This window comes from Pleurodeles waltl, chromosome 1_1 (assembly GCF_031143425.1).
Source record: "Pleurodeles waltl isolate 20211129_DDA chromosome 1_1, aPleWal1.hap1.20221129, whole genome shotgun sequence".
In the NCBI taxonomy this organism is placed as follows: domain Eukaryota; kingdom Metazoa; phylum Chordata; class Amphibia; order Caudata; family Salamandridae; genus Pleurodeles; species Pleurodeles waltl.
The window spans coordinates 625,059,685-625,080,534 of record NC_090436.1 but is presented as its reverse complement, the minus strand read 5'-3'; the positions used below and the strand labels follow the sequence as shown (position 1 = coordinate 625,080,534).

At 42.8% G+C, this 20,850-nt stretch overlaps 2 protein-coding genes across 3 annotated transcripts in view; one reads left to right on the top strand and one right to left on the bottom strand.

Annotated features, from left to right (window-relative positions):
- PGGT1B (protein geranylgeranyltransferase type I subunit beta) overlaps positions 1-4,683 on the bottom strand; it is a 239,403-nt gene extending 234,720 nt beyond the window's left edge. Inside the window, exon 1 of one of the 2 annotated variants that reach the window (XM_069226500.1) lies at positions 4,477-4,683. In XM_069226500.1, coding sequence (XP_069082601.1) covers positions 4,477-4,610 — 134 coding nt within the window. In that variant the 5' untranslated portion in view covers positions 4,611-4,683. The remainder of the gene's footprint in view (positions 1-4,476) is intronic. The other variant, XM_069226501.1, reaches the window with a different exon arrangement.
- A 46-nt stretch (positions 4,684-4,729) lies between these two features.
- CCDC112 (coiled-coil domain containing 112) overlaps positions 4,730-20,850 on the top strand; it is a 212,106-nt gene continuing 195,985 nt past the window's right edge. Inside the window, exons 1-2 of the mRNA XM_069226498.1 lie at positions 4,730-4,748; positions 5,359-5,455. Of these exons, the coding sequence (XP_069082599.1) occupies positions 5,405-5,455 (51 nt within the window). The 5' untranslated portion in view covers positions 4,730-4,748; positions 5,359-5,404. The remainder of the gene's footprint in view (positions 4,749-5,358; positions 5,456-20,850) is intronic.

Genomic DNA, 20,850 nt, shown 5'->3' with positions numbered 1-20,850 from the left:
ATAGTCTACCATGAGCATGACGTACCGTTCATTAGCAGGGAGAAGATGGAAAGGGCCCATAAAATCTAGACCTAGCTTCGCCCAGGGCCTCTCAGGCACAGCAACTGGGGAAAGTGGAGGTTTCGATACTACTTTACTCTTGTCATTACGTGCACATGTCACACAATCTTTAACCACTGCTTCAACTTTGCGATCCAACCCTGGCCACCAATATATCAATCTCAACCTTGATTTGGTCAAGTTCCTGCCCAAATGACCCTCGTGAGCCAAATTGATGATCTTACTTCTCAAACCAACGGGAGGTATACATTTGGTACCCCTTAATACTTCACACCCACTTAATGACAGTTTATCCCTAATATTCCAGTAACTCCTCAAAGATTCAGAAATGTCCTTATACTCCGGCCACCCTCTCACAATGAACCCAGCCAGCTCATGTCTGTCGAAATCTTGATCCGCAGCAGACTTCCACTCGTTTTCATTTATAGCCATCTCTCTCACCCAGTTAATGACACACTCATCCTCGCTCTCGTCATTACCATCAATTGAACTCCTGGACAAGAAATCTGCTACCGTATTCTTCGGCCCGGGTACATACTCGACAGAAAAATTATACTCCATTAATCCTTCAACCCATCTCCTTATCCTGGGGGTCAATCCTTCACTTTTCTTAGAAGAGAAAATTTGGACGAGGGGTCTGTGGTCAGTTCTCACAACAAAGGGTAATCCCCACAGATAGAACCTGAAATGCTTGACTGCCCATGAGCACGCAAGAGCCTCCCTCTCAATAACGGAATATTGTTGTTCAGACCCCTTCAGGGAACGGGAAGCAAAGGCAATTACTTTCTCTTCTTGATTCACTCTTTGGATTAGCACCGCCCCCAGTCCTTTTACACTGGCATCAGTGTACAAAAAGGTTTTAGCGTGTGTGTCAAAATGGCCTAAGGTGGGCATCCTCCCAATGCAGTCCTTCACAAAGGCGAAAGCAGCTGCACAGTCACTAGTCCAGACAAATTAATTTCCTTTCTTTAAGAGGGATCTCAAGGGTTGGGTCACGCTCGAAAAGTTGGCAACAAATTTAGAATAATACTCTGCTAGTCCTAAAAAGGATCTCACACCCTCTTTGTCCTTGGGTTCAGGCGCATTGACAATGGAATCAACCAACTCAAACTTGGGTTTAATCCCTTCACTCGAAATAGTATGACCTAGATAAGTTACAGAAGAAACTCTAAACTTGCACTTTTCCTTCTTTACCGTAAGGCCAGAACCAGCCAACCTACACAATACTTCTCTAAGGATTCTGTCATGCTCCTCTAAGGTTTTGCCATGAACCAAAATATAGTCTTGAAAGAATAGGACTCCCAGGACCCCTTCCAACACTTTCCTCATAATGCGTTGGAAACAGGCGGCAGCGGAGGCCAACCCGAAAGGCATTCTAAGAAATTGATAGGCCCCTAGCGGTGTCACAAATGACGTGAGGAGTCTGGAATCCAGGTGTAAAACAACTTGATGGTATGCTGACGACAAATCTAATACACTAAATACTTTTGATCCACCCAGCCCTGACAATTCCTCGGAAATATTGGGCAGGGGTTGGCGATCAAACCAAATATGTTTATTAAGGTCTCTGAGGTCCACACACATGCAAATTTGTCTCACATTGTCCTTTGGTGCTAGAACAATGGGAGCCAACCATTCAGAGGACTCTATCTCCTCAATCACACCAGCATCCAAAAGCTTGTCCAACTCCGCCTTGAGGGGTTCTAACATTAGTTTTGGAACTCTCCTCACTTTATGCACAGAAGGAACGGCATTCTTCTTCAGAATAATCCTGTGCTTGAAATTGGACAGACACTCTAGTTCCTCTCTGAACACAGTAGGGAACTCCTTCAGAACTTCGAGATCCATGTTACTATCATTCACTACCATAACCTGGCTCTTGGCATTAGGGTCCAGTTTAATCCCCATATCACGTTGGTGGCGCCAACCTAATAGATTGTTCCCTCGTTTTGCTACATAAACCTTTCTCACAGTGGCCTTACTTTGGAATTGAATGTGCATGATCTTATACCCAATCACTTCTATTTTGGATCCCCCATAACTGACAGGGTTGATATCAGGTTCTGTTAAAGAATGGAAATCCTCCCCAAAAATTGCCCGGTAATTCTTGTCCCCCACCATGGTATAAGGAGAACCTGAGTCAGCCAACAATGTCACAGTTTTCCCATCAAGCTTAATAGCACACTCTGGCATGGCTACAGGCCCCACATCTACCATTCCAGTATCATTTCCAATGTTATTGGTATCTGAATCAATACATAAGATCATCTTGTTAACATTCTCAGTGACAGCATCTATATTGCTTTTGTCACTATTGCAGACTATGGCATAGTGCCCTTTTTTCCCCACACTTATTGCACTGAGAATTTCGTGCGAAACAATTAGGACTGTTCGCAGTGTGCCCCGAATTGCCACAGCGAAAACAACGTTGAAGTCTATGCTCCTTCTTCTTCTCTTGGGTAATTCCTGGGGTTTTACTGTTGCTGTCACTGCTAACCCTCTAGACTTCCTCCCGAAGACGTGGTGCTTGAACCATGCACAAATTGTTCTCTCCATTGTCATTCATCTCCTTAATCCAACTGTTGGTGCTCTCCATCCCTTCAACAATTGCAATGGCCTCTCTTAAGTCAGGGTTTTTTGTCAATAATTTTTCCTGAACTTTCTTGTTAGTACAATGGACGAGTTGGTCGCGGATCAGGGAGTCTGTGATATCACCAAAATCACAAGTGCGTGCTAACGAGCGCAAAACATCAACGTAATTACCCACACTTTCAGACTTCCCTTGTGAACGTGCAAAAAACTTGTGTCTCTCAAGAACAACATTGAGTTTGGATTTGAAGTGGGCTCCTAAAATGGCCGCAGACATTTCATAGCAGTCTCTGGGTTCGCCTTCCACCCCTCCAATAGATAAGGTCTCAAGACTATCGTAGATATTCCTGCCTTCAATTCATAAATTGTGCAATTAGACTGCTTGTTTTTTGGCAGGAGAGAACGTTTCTCCCCCTATCGCTATTAGATAGGAATCAAAAAGATTATTCCAGCGTTTCCACAGAAGAATCGGGTCACCTTTATCTGATAGAAAGGGAGGTGGCTGAGACACTGTAGGGGTAGCCATAACGTGTATACAATAAGGTCATGAAGATTTGTTGGAGAACTAGAATTGTAAAACTTGTAATTGTAAGTCTTGTTGGACTTCAATGTAGAAGGAAGTCTTGTTAGAAATAGTTATCACTGTGCAATGTACGGAGTCCACAAATGATTAACCAATTAAATTGATGCTCAACAATATCTGGCTTGGCACGGTTGAAGAAACGTGAGCGTGTTGCTACGGCCACGCACGTAAACGCAGGCTCGCGTTGTTGGGGCATCGCTACTAGGCCTCTTGCACACTTTAGTGCGTGTGTTCAGCTTCTTTGTTGCCAGGGCCGCGTTGCTAGGCTCCTCTAGCGACGCCACACTCAAACGCGCGTGCAGCCTTCACGTTGAGAGCCTCGCACCACGCAGCTTCCTCGTTGCCAGGGCCGTGTTGCTAGGCTCCTATAGCGACGCTACGCTCAAACGCGTGTGCAGTCTTCAGCGCGCAAGATCCGTTGAGAGCCCACGCGCCAGTATAAAAAAAAAACTGCAGCGGGCTCAAAATCGGAAGAAAAGGAAAAAGAAATAAAACAGTCTCTGAAGGGAAGAGAAATGGTTCCTGAACTGCGTCGCTTGGGGACATCAAATATCTCACTTCCACTCAGTGGAGGCTGCCGACGACTCCAACGCTGCCGTCGATGCAGAGAAGTCCTCACCCGTAACCAGGATAGCTGGTACCTTCACTTGAAACAGGTAGGAAAAGCGCAGCAACTTCCGTAGGAGATGGTGAAATAGAGGGAGAGCACAGTAAGGAAATCCGTGGGTTCTGGGTTGGTGGTGACCTCGTCGCCAGTGTTAAGCCCAAACACGGTAATGTTGTAATAAGAGCTTTATTGAGAAACCACCAACCCGACAGCAGCGTCTGCCCCCATCCCTTCAACTATCCAGTAACTCTGCTCCAGATTCCGAGCTCAAGTCATCTCACTAAGAATCTGTATGGCAGAGATTCTAGACTGTGCCCAACATTCTTAATCAGCCACAACAGAAGCCTATGCGCCGCCTTACTACTGTATGTACATCTCTTCTGATAGACATGTCATTATCACTCGTGTAAAATCAAATTAAAACAAATAAAACAAAACACCACAGTGCTCAAGAATCTCAATCTGCAGAGAAACAACAGCCAACTACTTAAAACCACCTAACATTTACAAGCTAACATAACAGTCCTCCTTCTGTTTCTATTAAAAAAAAACAGAGGCTGCTCTGATGACCTAGTCCCTCTTTTGTATCTATGTTACTTCTCGCGTACGTTACCCCCTCTCTCTCCAACCAAAGTACCTGCTGGTCTCCAAGGACGAGTAGCCCTCGGGCAGCATCTGCAGGCAACGCTGGAAAAAGTGCACGTGTCGATCCCGCAGAAAATCCAGGCGCTCCTCTCCGGACAACTCGTCTCCATCCTCATCGGACGCCATCTCTGTGCCACCCTTCAACGGGCGTTGCTATACCATCAGCGCGTCAGTTCCGGCAAGGGGAATCCCTGCTGATGAAAGAAAGGGGCAAATTATCACATTGTATTACAAGACGCGCATACCCCGTAGCCATCTTAAATGGTGTTTGCAACATTTTTGATTGTGTGTAAAGTTTACATAGAGTTCTTGATTTAACGTCTAACAGTGTATAGAATGGAAAGCGAACAAAAAACTTAGTGGCCGCAGGTGGATCTGTCTGAACACATGATCTAATTTATTTTCTTGCTGCATCACAGAATATAAGCAGTATGCAGGTGCTGATCTGTTATTATAATAATAATGACATACGCCGGAATCGCCAGCACTGTGGTCTTTTTCGTGGTATTATTTGGCGCAGCAACCCGCAATGCTCTTGTTCGTGTAAAACTAATGTTCGTAATGAGGGCATGGTGCATGGGCTGTCAGCCTACTTACAGCGCTGTTTTCATGCATTTAAATTGAACTATAAACATAGTATTTCATCCGCACTCTTAACTGCCTGAAGAACGTACATGTTTGAGTTGCAATTGTCAGTAACAGTTAATGAAAACTAAAAGTATCGACCCCAAATGATTTATTAAGTTTCGTGTTAAACCCTGCTTCATATTTATTAACACATTACCATTGGGTATCAGATAACGGCTTCTAACGTTGTCTTTCTTTTATGTCTACATAAAACCTACCTGGTTACGCTCTACCCCCCAAAAAAAAGCGTGTGTGCCGTTGGACCAGTGACGTCCAAACGTTGATAATTCAAGATGGCTGCCCTAACAACGGCTACGGCGTCTGCTGATACTAGTCGAGAGCAGGTACTGTAAATAAGAGATTAACCGTGCAGCCCTTTGCATTAACTTCATAGTGCTGTGGTGCTCGGTGAAAGCTCGATTGCCACCTGCGATAGAAGCCATAAAGTAGTGTTAACATCATATTTTAGTAGCAAAGGCGGTGGCCATCTTGGAATGGGAAACGTTTGATCGTAAGGTGTGCCCTAAATCTCGACTGAAAGTAAGATAGAAAAGTAATACTCGCTTGGGTACCCGGTGTGTTTTATGGATGATTTTATGTAAATTGTTTGGTTCCGTAAGTCTGAAGCCAAACTCAATCTAGCTGATCTGTATTCAAACTTCTGTATCTCCAAGGGGAGAGAGTTTCAGTGGTTTTGAGGGCGAGTGTTGAAATAAAAGGATATTGTTTTGGAAGAATGAAAAATGTTTTTTGGGCATGTGATCTAGTTGACGTCAGTTGATGGATTTCATTTATTTATTGAGTAAAGACGAATCGGAGGGAGATGTCGCCCTCAAAACCTGAGTAAGTCGAGCGGTAAATACGTACCATACATATTTAAGAGGTATACTACTGTTTTTTTTTTTACCAGCCCTACCACTACTGCTATAAGCACTGCTTTTAAATAGGCAGGAACTGTCCGGTACTGAGTAGCTGTACTTCTTTAATTTGAAGGGGAGAGTACCCGCATATCTCAACATGGTTGCAATACATTACAGTGAATGAGTATCCGCACTTCTCAGGAGCAAACAGGCACTGTAAATAGAGAGTACCAGCTCTTCTACATTTCCATTTAAAGCACTGGCTATAAGTCTGCTATTATACCACGTTTTCTTAATGACAACAGGACCGCAGTAATTGGGACTATGCGTCTGACATAGCTCAGAGGCCTTGCTTTCAACCCGATAGAATAATTGCTGTGGGCTGGTCTTAATTACCCCTGTGTCCCTAATCCTCGTCCCAGTCATTATCTCATGAGGTGATGTCACCCAGCCATGCCGAGTTTACCAGGTCAATGCATAATATGCTGCCCCAGCCCAGGTTTTTTTTTCTTTGAATTCCGGGACTTGTAGTATAGTTTATTTCATTATAAATTAGGACTACAGGTCCCATAATTCAAAGAAGAAAAGCTGGACTGGAGCCGCACATCACACATAAACCTCGGAAATTTGGCAGCTATGGTCACCTCATGAAAGGCAGCAAGAGCAGGAGCAACTATACAGGCTAGCCCCACCCACCCGACATGGGTTCCATAAAGGGAGCTGGCACTCCTGGCTCCTCTTGTTCTTAGGTCGAGCATAGCAGTGCACTAGCGCTGCTTTTCCAACGTGTTGGTATGTATGTGGGTTTTTAACCACGCCCATCACTATCACTCATTAGTGGGCTTGCCTTTAAAAAAAACATTATTTTCGTTGGTAGCTGCTTTACCTTTATTCCTTCTTAGGGTGGTTTTGTTACTGCCTTGGCCATCGACCCTATTACATAAATTATTGCACTTTTGCACCCGATCACTTTGACTGCGGGTGAACTTCTTTTCCCTTTTTTTTCTCTCTACGCGCTCACTGCACCGCTTTGAATTGGTTTGCTTAAGTCAACTGCTTTACTTTTTATTTTCGGTTTGTGTGGCAACAAAAGTCAAGTTAGTAATTTTCAAAACAACGGGCTCTAACTCGAGCAAACGCAAGACCCCTTGCATTGCAAATGCTTCTTTTGTTTCCTGTGATTGGAACAGGTAAGAGGCTCCTGCTGGGCTGGCGTCTCTACTTATTTAGAGCTCTGCTCACCTTATTGCTGGTTCTGAAAGGTGGCAAGCTTCAATCGGGAGAGCAACTGACAGGAGGAGAAAGGATGAGGCGGTCTCCTACTGTTCTCAGCACCAGGATGTGACCTTTCTTGCCTGGCAGGGAGTGCAGGGACATGGCCATTTTCTTCCTGTTGCCAGTCGTCCCTCTGGTAGATCTGGTGAATAGAGGGAGTGTTTTTTGCCCAGCTTGTGCGCGATGTGAGGGGATTAGCACATGTATGTTAGAGGAAACCTTGCTCCATGCATGCAAGTCCTTTCTGGTTGGAAACATGGGGAAGCACATTGGAATTTTCAGATTTGAAGCCCAAGATAAGAGGCTTTTCTAGATTGATTTATGCTTTTGGCTGTACTTTGGACATGGAAAAACATTTAGCAAAAAAGATGCATGTTTCGCCCTTTCCAGCCACTTTTTCTACTTCTGGCCATTATTCTGGCCTCAAGCGTAGGAAAAAGCATAGGGAGGAGGAGTAAATAATATGTAGGATACATTTTTTCTAGCCTACGTGTCAAGAATTTTCAATTCTATTAAGGACACGGAGGCGAGCATTATGCTTCTCTCTCTTTACTGCAATTAGACAGCAGCCAATTAAAAGACTTAACCACAAAAAACTACATTTCCTATGAACCCTGTAGTCCATAATGTCCACCAGTCACAGGTCTGCTCCCTGTATATCTATCTCTGCCAACACAGTCCTTCCTCTTTCTTTGTGATCAAATACTTGACTCCTAGGAACCGGAATCTCTCTGAAAAACTGGAACTCTTCCACTGACTGTCCTCCTGTCTGAAGAAAACCACACTTTCTTCCTCCTCCGTCACCATATGACTGATCAGGTATTTTTGTTTTCCGCACCTGAAGAAGAATAAAAGAGACATGTAAATAACATCCAAAATCTTGTAAGATTATAATATAATATGATGGGTGGGCATACAATAAATCACATAAAATGCAGAGCATCATCAAACAATACAACAAGATAAAGAACACCATTAGCTGCAGGGTGGGATAATCCTCGCCTCCGTGTCCTTAATAGAATTGAAAATTCTTGATCCGTAAGCTAGAATCTTTTTTATTCTATGTCAGGACCGGAGGCTTTGGATTATGCTAGTTCAAAGCTATTCCACCACTGCAGAAACAACATCAACAATAGGTTTGTGATAAAAAACTTTAAATGTCGAATCTGAAGACAAATCAGCCACTCTCATAATGTCCTCTAAGCGAGAACCAACAGAAAACGCCTCAAGGGCCTTAGCTCCGCAAACTGAACATAGAAACATCTATTGCAGCCTTCCCTTTAATCCATAGAACCCACCTTGCCAGAGTTGCCACAGTGACTGGACCAAATGGGTTTTGTAAAGAAATGAGTAACTGCCCATGTATATCCCTACGAAGTGCACGAGTACACTCTTCATGAGCCTTTAAACATTTGACAATACATAATTTCTGATGGTAAGGAAAAGCTGGATAAGATACACATCTAGAAGCTGTCTTCATACGGTTGGAGATAGTGAACAAAACTCTGAAGGAGTACATACTCTGCCTGCTAAATCCAAAGCACGAACACATGATACTCGTCGACATAATAGAAGACCGAGCAAGATAGTTAATTTTGCTGACGGCTGTTTACGCGAAAGATCTTCATTACATGGCCAAGCTCTCAAGAATCGTGAGACCACATCTACATCCCATAGAGACGAATATTTGGGCGGAGGAGGTTTCACCATTCTAATACCACGCATCAACTTACATACTATTGAATGTTCGCCTATAGGTTTCCCTTCTAAGTGAGGATGACCCACTGAAATAGCGGATCTAAAATTGTTAATAGTTCTGTAGGCTAGACCTTGTGAGGCTAGATCAGAAAGAAAAATAACAATCACACCAATATTTGTCCCCAAGGGATCAACACATTGTTCACTACACCAACTAACCCATCTTTTCCATGAAGATTCATACCTCTTGTGGGTGGAAGGGGCCCAAGATTGGGATACGAAGAACAAAGCTTTGTCCGAAACTATTGGCACTTGCCATAGTCTCCGGAAATTCTCCACGCCATGAGCAATAACTGCCCCAGTATCATCAGAGGATGCTGAGATCCCACTGGGTCCAGCAATAGACCCAGGTCCTTGGGGATCGCTGTAGGTTGTGCACAGGACATTGACATCGCAACTGGAAACCATGGCTGGGCTTTCCAAATTGGCGTAGCCAAAATCAATTCTGACTTTTGTCTCTTCGCCTGTGATAGTGCTCTCTGAATCATGGAAAAAGGAGGAAACACATAAAGAATCCCCTTCTCCCATGACTGCAGAAATGCATCCGTTCCCAATGCTAGAGGATCCGGCCTCCAACAGAAGAAACAATTCAGTTGGGCATTGAGTTTCGAGGCAAATAGATCCATCAACCATGGACCCCACTGAAGATTCAGTTGGAATACTAGAGGGTTGAGCTTCCAGTCGCTCCCATCTCTGAGGAATCGAGAGTTCCAGTCTGCTATCAGATTGGCACTGCCCGGTAAATATTCTGCCGTCACCGAAACGTGGTGTTGAAGGCAAAACTGCCAGAACTCCTTTGCAATTTCCACCAGAACACGAGATCTGGTCCCCCCCCCCCCCAGTCGACTGATATATTGAACCGCCAAAATGTTATCCATACATAGGACAATGCAACATTTTGCTTGTAGAGGAGAAAGGGAGCGGATCGCAAATGTTCTAGCTAAAAGCTCTAGACAGTTGATATGTAGTTTCAATTCCTCTGGTGACCATCACCCCCCCTATTTGAACAGAACCACAACGAGCCCCCCAGCCCCATCTGCTGGTATTGGACTCTATAATCACCTTTGGGACTGATGCAAAGATGGCTCTGCCTTTCCACGCGTCCATGTGTGCCAGCCACCAAGCTATTTCCACTCTGGCTTCCTCCGACAGACCAATCTGTTCCGCATAGGATAAGCCCCAGCGAAGATGCAAGATCTTCAGACGTTGCAAGGCCTGGTAATGAAGAGGCCCTGGAAAAATCGCTTGAATGGATGAGGCCAACAGACCACCAAGCGCGCTAGGGTATTCAACGATATAGTCGGAGAGACAAGGGCTCTCCTCCACTCTTTCTTGGTGGAACTCCTCTTCGCGGGAGGCAATAACAGTTGGGCTTTGACAGAATCTACCTGAAAACCTAAGAACTCGATAACTCTGGGCGGAATCATTACCGATTTGTCAGAGTTGATAAGAAACCCTAGATCCTGTAGGAGATGGACCGTCCAAGAGATATGTAACAAGACTGACTCCTCTGTTTGAGCCATGATCAGAATGTCATCCAGGTATATAATGAGGCGAACGCCCCTTTCTCTGAGAAATTGCACCACTGGTCTTAAAAGCTTGGTGAAACACCAAGGAGTGAAAGAAAGACCGAACGGAAGAACAGCAGATTTGTACCATTGATCTCGCCAACGGAATTGGAGATATCGACGATGGGTTCGAATATGGGTACCATAAGATATGTGTCTTTGCGATCTAGACGCACTAGTTAGTCTCCTTCCTGAAGAAGCTCTCTTAAGAGATGGATACCCTCCATCTTGAAATGACGATAAACCATCCAGGAGTTGAAGTTCTTTAGATTGAGTGCAAGACGGGAACCGCCACCTTTCTTCTACACCAGGAAAATAGAACTGACAAACCCAGAAGGGTGCGCACTTGATTTGATGATGGCACGCTTCTGAAGAAGGGCCTCTACCTCTGTGTCTATGAAAGAACTCTCTAACTGGAAAAAAGAATGGGACGAGGAAAGGATGTCTATTGGGGAGAGGTGTAAAACTCCAGTTTGAACCCCCTCACAGTCTGTAGAACCCAAGGGTCTTGTGAAATGCACTCCCAAGCCATGACATGTTCCTTCATTTCCCCCCCCCTCCCCCCCCCAAAAAAAAACCCTCTGAGAATGTAATGATTCTCACCTGTAGATGTTCCATCGGGGGAGTTGAATCCACCCGCTTGTTCCGGAAAACATGACCTCGGCCTCTCCGGGCTCCAGTAGGGTAGAACCCTGATCCGGGGTAAGAATTTTGGCCCGGCTGATTGTATCCTCCAGAGCTCTGGTAGAATCCACAGCCTGTCTCTCGACACCTGTAGCATCCGTCCCTGGCAAAAAGGCCCCTGCTGAACATTTTCTTCATTGAAGATTGGGCTTTGCCCATCGCGGAAAAAGTATCAACATACTTCCCCAAGTCCTTGACGAATTTGTCACGGAAGAGCAAACCATTTGCCAAAGAACCGGCTTCATTAGTGGTCAATTCCGCCAACTTAGGGTCAATTGTCATCAAAAACAAGTGTCTGCGCTCAGTTAACATAGCATAATTAGCATTGCCCAACAAACAGATGCCCTGTTATGCCCATTCTAACATAATTTGTGGATCTAGAGTAGTGTTAGATTCTTTAGCCTGGACTGCCAGTTCTAAAATCTTCGTGAGAGGACCAGATATGTCTAAAAGTTTGTCTTGACAGCTTTTCCAGGCTTGGTCTGAGCCCTTCTTTATGTGGTCTTTATGAAAGTTGCCATATTTGGATCGAGCTCAGGTGTGTCCGCCATCTTGCCCAACAACGAGGGCCAAGGGCATTCAGAGCGCAAAGTATTACGTACGTTCTGATTAAAACCCTTTCTGATTCGGTCTTGTAAATAATGTGCTACCTCTGAACCTGGGATCCAGTCTGTGGATCGCAGATGGATTATGTTTTCCGGATCAAACGATAAAGTGCGGGGAACCTGGGCCCTCCTATGAGACGTACACTTGCATTTACCAGAAGGTTTGGGCTCGTCCTGGTCTTGATCAGAACCTAAGGTGAGGTAAATCTACGAGGGATTCCCTTCTGTCTGAATAGAGGATTCTGTACTGGCCTCTGGGACTTCCAGGGCTGGGAAGGAACCATATTCGTGGTCTTTTATCACGGATGCAGCTATATGCGCCAGGATCTCTGCAGATGAGGCTAGTCCCTTAGAGGCTCATTGGGCAAAACTCACATCAAAATCCTGGCCATGCTGAGAGCCAGTTTCAGGCAGAGAGCGCCCTCTCAATTCACAGTGACCAAATCTTGCAAGCGGTTGAGTAAAGGGAGCCTTTATAAGAGCCTGATTAACTGAGTCCTGGACATAACCCAGGGCTTTACCAATCTCTCCGCCATATGATGTTCATCAGCTATTTCAGGAAGATCCTGATCATATTCATCCTCCCCGGCGTAGTACGCCATGACTTTACTGAGGATGAATGAAGGAGTTCAATGGTGGGGGGAGTGGGGGTGGAAATGCCCTAGTAGGAACAGACTCACAAGTGAGTTAATAAAAAAAATATATATAAATGATATGATATATATAGTCAGGATAAAATGTGAAGGGAGCTCCTGCAAACAAACCCCAAGGCAAGGCCCAATAGTGTTTATCCGCCCGTCGGGCGTTCAAGGGGCTTAATTAATATTTGAAGTGCACACACGATCATGCAGCGTCTCCTCCGATCTCCCAGAACACAACGGAGGAGATCAGGGAGAGCGCATGCGTGCCACGAAAATAGAAAGAGCACTAGTCCTCTAATGCAGCGGTCGTGGTCTTGGAGTCCAAAGGACTCTGAAGCTTTCTAAAAACGGGCAAAGCCCAATCAATTAGTGCACCCTGCACAGAGGCTGTCACTAGGGAAAAAACTGACTTCTCCGATAAACGCTGACGCACAAATCAATCGCATTGGAAGCGATGGAGCGCGCATAGCGCTGATAATAGTTTTGGAGCACCACGACATGCCTCAAAGCCCCACTTCTGCTCCATGCTGCTAAAAGGAGCAAATGTTTAAAATCACACTTTACAATAAGAATGAAAAAAGGATCACTTATCTTTAGTCTGCAAGCAGCAAAGAAAGAGGAAGGACTGTGTTAGCAGAGATAGATATACAGAGAGCAGACCTGTGATTGGTGGACATTATGGACTACGGGGTTCATGGGAAATGTAGTTTTTTGTGGTTAAGAGTTTAATTGGCTACTGTTTAAGTGCAGGAGAGAGAGAGAAGCATAATCTGAAGACTCCAGTCCTGAACATAGAATTGTTTTGGAAACCTTGTCTGTCTTCAAGGACAAATCACCTTCCATTCATGGCAGAAGGGGTACAGAGGCATTGTCTGTTTTTGGGGATTTTGACTCTTCAGAAGAAGCCTCTGTCCCTGATGATTCAAAGGGGAAGTATGTTTCTAAAGAGATGCTTGGAGATATGTTGGCCCATATGCTGTATGTGTTGTGTTAGAGTTATGATCAGTAGTTTTACATAGAATGTATTTTCGTCATTGTTAGGTCATTAATGATTCTAAAATGTAATGTTGACAACTTTACTTTATGCTGGTCTTCCTGGAGTGAAGTCGTGGGTTCCAGTTTCTTGAAATAAACTTGGACTCTCTCAGGAGTGTCTGGATCATGTGCAGTTCTATTCACTTGCATTCTTGCAACATTAATATAACTACGAGGGACAACTTAATGTGTTTTGAGGAACCATCTACTGGGACCCACCGATAGCTGCTTCGTATTGTTGCTTACTATTGATATATTGTCTACGTGTGCACACATTTTTATCACCCACTTCACTGTGTTTCCATTCAGCGCATTTCTGTTACATTTCCAGCGCTTTGAATCTTGTTTTACCGGTTTGCTCTTACCTGCATTTTCTGAAACCACTGGAAGCCACAAGGTATTTTGACACGCAATATTTGTTAGCATCTGCACATGAACGTTATTTGCACGTCAACTTGTGTGAGCTTGCTAGTACCAGGCATCATTTGAAGAGCATTATGTCAGCATGGCTACAATGTTGTGAAAACAAGCCCTAACAGCCCTGGAAAGTGCGCATGTCCTGGCCGCCATACTTGTACAGCTTTCTACGGTTTTGTGCACATCACCACATAGTTTCGAAACACTTACGGAGCCTCATACCGCCTGTTACCTCTTCGGTTAGAGGCACACCATTTGCTGGATTTTTTAATTGCAGTGCTTGTTTTGCTGTAATAAGCACACTATTTCTACATATTTCCACTATTTACTTTATACTGTGGGTTAATCACAACGTGTGGTGCAACCTCCCTTTTTACAGAAACCAAGTCGACTACCCATTTCGTATAAAAAATGGTTAAGGATTTTTGAAAATTATTTAGTCGCAATAGATGCTGCAAAGTGTAATGCCTTTCGTAAAGCAGCACTGTTATTTAATCACCTTGGATAAATTGGCCAGGAGGTTTTTGACAATTTACCCTCTATTCCAGCTCCATTCGGAGACTGTAATTGGGAAGCAAGTGTAGAAGCAACAACATGTATGGCTAAACAGTACTCTGACAAACCTTCTGTAATGCTGGAAAGGCTTAATCGTTTTAAAATTTATGGACGAAAATATTGAGTATTATTTTACCGTTTTGAGGGTTTAAGCTGCAAAGTGCGAATTTGGTGCAAACTTAGATGTATATTTACATGATCAATTAGTGTTTACCTGTTCCAACAAAAAGATTCAGGAACATATTTTAACCTGTAAGAATCCTTCCTTAGATGAAAAAAATGATATTACTAAAAGCATTGAACACTCACTTATATCATAAAAAATCTTGACAGAGGATCAGAAAAATCACATGCAGGTAGTTCCCAATGAAGGTAATGAAATTTAAATTAATGTAATTTCCAACAAAAACAAAGGGAAGAAAACAACAGAAAACAAAGCAAACATTTATTGTTATAGATGTGGTTCAATGGCACATATGGGCAACAGTATGTCATGTCCAGCTCAAGGAAAAAAATTCAACTATTGTAAGAAAAATGTAGGGCATTTTCAAAGTGTGTAGATTAGTTAAGAACAAGTCTAAAATATCTCTAGTAGAAAATTCCTGAAAATAGTTTGTGTGAGGCTATTAATATTGCTGTCCTTACTGTTGATACTGATATGGTAAATTTGTCTACCAAGAAATGTAAGGGTCCATTGTGTGAAGTTACAGTTGGGTCAGTTGCATTAACTACAATGGCAGATTCGGGTTCCTTGATTACCATTCTGTCGGATATCTCTTTTAACAAAATGTGGTCTAATAAACGTAAGAAAATGCCCAGTGTGAATCCTAAAGCTTATGGCGAACAAGACATTGTCATGAAAGGTTAATTCATGGATGTTTTAAACTTCAAGCACAGAGGTATTTACACTAAGATTTATGCGGCTGAAAATGGTAGAGATATAATAGGCTGGCATGACCAGGCAAAATTAGAAATTATTTTGAGAGCGGGACATGATGTGCCCACAATTTGTGGAGAGATTCCCATATGCACAGTGATGGAGTCTCTTGAACAAAATACAGATGTAGATACTGAAAATCTATTTAAATATCACAAAGTGTTCGAAAGGGGTATTGGTCTGTTGAAAGGCTTTGAGCACAAAATGAGACTCAAATAAAATGTGAAGCCTGTTGCACAGAAAGTGAGGCATGTACCATTATCTATTAGACAGGAGTTAGTTCAAAATTGTACTTGATAATTGGTGCAAACAAGGTTTAATGACCCCAGTTGAATCTTCAGAATGGGTCTCTGCTGCTGCAATCACTCAGAAAAAAATCAGGTAATATATGGGTGTGTGCTAATCTTCGCACACTAAATCGAAATGTTTTAGTTGCTTGTCATCCTTTACCAAGGATCCACGATATGCTGGCGAACCTAGATGGCAGCAAATATTTTTCTACAGTAGATCTATGCTCAGCGTATCATCAAATTGTTTTAGATACTGACTCTTAACAATTAACTACTTTTGTAACACCATAAAAAAGATATATGTACCGTAGATTACCTTTTGGTCTAGCATTTGCAGCCAGTGTTTTCCAGAGATTCTTGGATCAGTTATTTAATGGACAACATGTTATCCAAGCATTCCAGAATGACATTTTAGTGCATACTGAAAATGTTGAGCAACATTGCAGGTTATTGGATATTGTTTTAGATAAATTAGAAAGACATGGTGTGACAATTAACAAAAATGAGTGTACGTTTTTTGCTAGTCAAGTAGATTATTTAGAACATAAGAGTTTTAGAAATGTCATTAAACCTAAATTATCACCTGTGAAAGCGATCACCAATCCCCCTGTTCTGAAATTCACAGATTCATTAAGGGTATTCTTTGGTTTGAGTGAGTACTATTCTAGATTTGTGCAAGGCTTCGCCTTGGTTGTGCAACCGTTGCAAGAATTATTTAAAAAAAGATATATCCAAATTTGTTTGGTCTGATGATAAACAGCAGGCTTTTAACAAAGTTAAAGAATTGATGGTAAATGCACCTGCTACTGAACCATTTGCATATGGAGTTAAAAGTGTGATCACAGTAAATGCTAGCTCGTTGGGCATTGGTGCTATTTTAAGCCAATTTGTATACAACCAGGAGCATACGGAAGCTTTTGCATCAAGGGCACTCAGTACAGCAGAATGTAAGTACAACATCATGGAGCAGGAGGCTCTTGCATGTTCGTGGGCTGTAAAGGAATTTAAGTTGTACATGTGGGAACCAGATTCAATCTATACACTGATCATAAACCTTTAATATACATGCTTGGTGATAGTTCATCCAAAAAAGCATCTTCTAGACTTATAAGATTAATGTCAAGGCCAGAGGAATACAATTTTGACATTAAATACATCGCTGGAGGTGACTGCTTGTCTTGGTTGCCAGTGATGTAGGATGAGGCTGACAGTAAAAGTTATGTAGAGGAAGAGTGTGTCATGACTGTTTTTGATGCTATTGAGAGCTGTAGCGTTTCAGAGAATGAGTTGAATGAGCACAGCGCAAAGGATGTATGGTTAAGTGGGCCTCGAAAAATCTACTCGACCAATCGCTATGGCGAGTCATAATTGATCAGGTCGACCTTTTTTAGCGAGCTGGCAAAGAACATGTGTTCTGTTCAGTCAGAAAGTAGTGGGGCAATAAAGGATGCCTTTAAATCTTGTTCTTATGTCACATTTGCTCTGTGTTCACAGACAGGGGTCAAAAGTCAGTTGGTCTTACAATAAATTTTCCTTCTGAATGCAGAGTTCCAGGGCTTTGTAAGGTGGACTGTGGGACCTGCTGTTTAGAGTGTAAAATAAAAGGATATAGGGTGTCAGGTTTTCCTAACACAACATTTAAATGACTAAGTCAACTATGCAAACATTTCAAGATATCTTTGAGTAGTTGTGAAAATCAATTTTTTGTATTCCTGTGTGATGAAAAAAATATTTAATAGGATGAAAACAAATCAGAATACTTTGTGTTACTGTTCAAAGGATATGTTTTCTGAAACCCATTTTCACAGATTGTTAGTACACGCTATAGTTTTATCAGTGAAGCTGCCAGTTACTGTAAACGTTTTTGGACATTTCTTGGAACTTTACTGTGTGTAGATGACAATATGCTACCACATTATGTTTTAGCAATATATTTATTAAAAGTGAGTATTTAAACATAAACTGAGAAACACTCCTTCCCTGATGCCAATTCTGTTAGTACACTAAAAGCAAGCCATGGGTTATATGTTCCCTATATGTGGGCTAGATTCTTGTAATACATGCAGCAAATTTTAGTCTACTTAATCAAACAAAACAGGTTTATTTGTACTGCATAAATGCTGAGCTCACATATTTGAAGGTGTAATCATATGTGAGAGTGAAGAAAAAGGTGATTCAGGAAACTATTTGCCTAGTATCACACACTTTGAGACCTGTTCATGGGTCAAGTACATTAGTTAGGTCAAGTAGATTATTTAGGTTACTCGACCTGCAGGTCTAGTACCATTTGTATACGTTTTCGAGGCCTGTTAGGTAATGTCAGACAATAACTCATATTTGGTTGGCCTTGCCACAGGAATTTGAACAGTGAATCGAGATCTTTTGAGCAGGTTGCGTCTGAATTATCAATTACATATTAGTGAGACAGGATGTTTTTATACTACCTACTGGTTTACAAGGTTATATTTTTGGCACATCAAGGCCATGTAGGGATTTCTGCTAGTGTTAGGAACTACAAACAATATTACTGGTGGCCAGGGATTGACAGTCAAGTCAAGAAGTATATTGGTAAGTATATTGAATGTTTATGTTCTGATAAACATTGAAAGGTTTCCAAAAACCCTTATCTACTGAGTGGCCAGGTAAACCATGGAAGAAGATTGGCATGGGTTTTGCAGGGCCATTCAATTTATTGAAAAGTGACAAAAGATATATTATTGTGGCTATTGATTATTTTTCAAAGTAGTTGTACTACACGTTAGTTAAAATGGCAGATGCTAATACCACTATTACATTTTTAGATTGTGTATCTCAAGTTGAGGGACCATCTAATGAAGTTGTGACACATAATGGCACACATTTAATTTCTGAAGAGATAGCACGTTTTCTCAAGTTATTCTGTCAAACATGTAAAAGTGCCACTTTGCAGTCCTTCCTCAAACGGGTTGGTTGAGGGAGCAAATCATTTTATGAAGGAAGGTGTGCAAACAGTAATTTCTAATAAACTGGACGTAGGTAAATATTTACAACAAAATGTTTGGAGTTTTAACCCCTTCGCTGCCAGGCCTTTTCCCCTTCCTGTGCCAGGCCTTTTTTTTGCTATTTGGGGCAGTTTGCGCTTAGGCCCTCATAACGTTTTGTCCACATAAGCTAGCCAAGCCAAATTTGCGTCATTTTTTTTCCAACATCCTAGGGATTCTAGCGCTTAGGCCCTCAGAACGTTTTGTCCACATAAGCTAGCCAAGCCAAATTTGCGTCCTTTTTTTCCCAACATCCTAGGGATTCTAGAGGTACCCAGACTTTGTGGGTTCCCCTGAAGGAGGCCAAGAAATTAGCCAAAATACAGTGACAATTTAGTTTTTTTCAAAAAAATTGGAAAAGGTGGCTGCAGAAGAAGGCTTGTGGTTTTTTCCCTGAAAATGGCATCAACAAAGGGTTTGCTGTGCTAAAATCACCAGCTTCCCAGCTTTCAGGAACAGGCAGACTTGAATCAGAAAACCCAATTTTTCAACACAAATTTGGCATTTTACTGGGACATACCCCATTTTTACAAATTTTTTTGTGCTTTCAGCCTCCTTCCAGTCAGTTACAGAAATGGGCGTGAAACCAATGCTGGATCCCAGAAACCTAAACATTTCTGAAAAGTAGACAAAATTCTGAATTCAGCAAGGGGTCATTTGTGTAGATCCAACAAGGGTTTCCTACAGAAAATAACAACTGAAAAAGAAAAATATTGAAATTGAGGTGAAAAAAACGGCAATTTTTCTCTACGTTTTACTCTGTATCTTTTTCCTTCAATGTCAGATTTTTGAAAGCAATATACCGTTACGTCTGCTGGACTCTTCTAGTTGCCGGGATATATAGGGCTTGTAGGTTCATCAAGAACCCTAGGTACCCAGAGCCAATAAATGAGCTGCACCCTGCAGTGCGTTTTCATTCTATACCGGGTATACAGCAATTCATTTGCTGAAATATAAAGAGTGAAAAATAGCTATCAAGAAAACCTTTGTATTTCCAAAATGGGCACAAGATAAGGTGTTGAGGAGCAGTGGTTATTTGCACATCTCTGAATTCCGGGGTGACCATACTAGCATGTGAATTACAGGGCATTTCTCAAATATACGTCGTCTTTACACACTCTATTATATTTGGAAGGAAAAAATGTAGGGAAAGACAAGGGGCAATAACACTTGTTTTGCTATTCTATGTTCCCCCAAGTCTCCCGATGAAAATGATACCTCACTTGTGTGGGTAGGCCTAGCGCCCGCAACAGGAAATGCCCCAAAACACAAGATGGACACATCACATTTTTTTTAAAGAAAACAGAGGTGTTTTTTGCAATGTGCCTACCTGTAGATTTTGGCCTCTAGCTCAGCCGGCCCAGGGGTGGGGTGGGGTGGGGGTGGGGGGACGCAGAAATGGCCTAAAATAAATTTGCCCCCCAAGCCCCCCCCGGGGAGCGACCCTTGCCTATGGGGTCGCTCCCCCTGCGTGACATTGGCGGCAAAAAAAAAATCCCCGGTGCCTAGTGGTTTTAGTGGTTTTAGTGACCTAAAATCAGCCAATCTGCCCCCAAGGGGGGCAGAAATGGTCTAAATACAATTTGCCCCCCAGGGGAGCGACCCTTGTCCAAGGGGTCGCTCCCCATCTGTAAAACAAAAACAAACCAAAAAAATCCCCGGTGCCTAGTGGATCTGCCCCCCTGGGGGGCAGATCAGCCTAATCAGAATAGGCTAATCTGCCCCCCAGGGGGCAGAAATGACCTAAAATCAGCCAATCTGCCCCCAAAGGGGGCAGAAATGGTCTAAATACAATTTGCCCCCCAGGGGAGCGACCCTTGTCCAAGGGGTAGCTCCCCATCTCTAAAACAAAAACAAACAAAACAAATCCCCGGTGCCTAGTGGATCTGCCCCCCTTGGGGGCAGATCGGCCTAATCAGAATAGTCTGATCTGCCCCCCTGGGGGCAGAAATGGCATAAAATAAATTTTCCCCCCAGGGGAGCGACCCTTGCCTAAGGGGTCGCTCCCCTTGCGTGAAATTCACGGTAAAAAAAAAAAAAAAACTCCTTGGTGTCTAGTGGTTTCTGTCCCCCTTGGGGGCAGATTGACCTCAT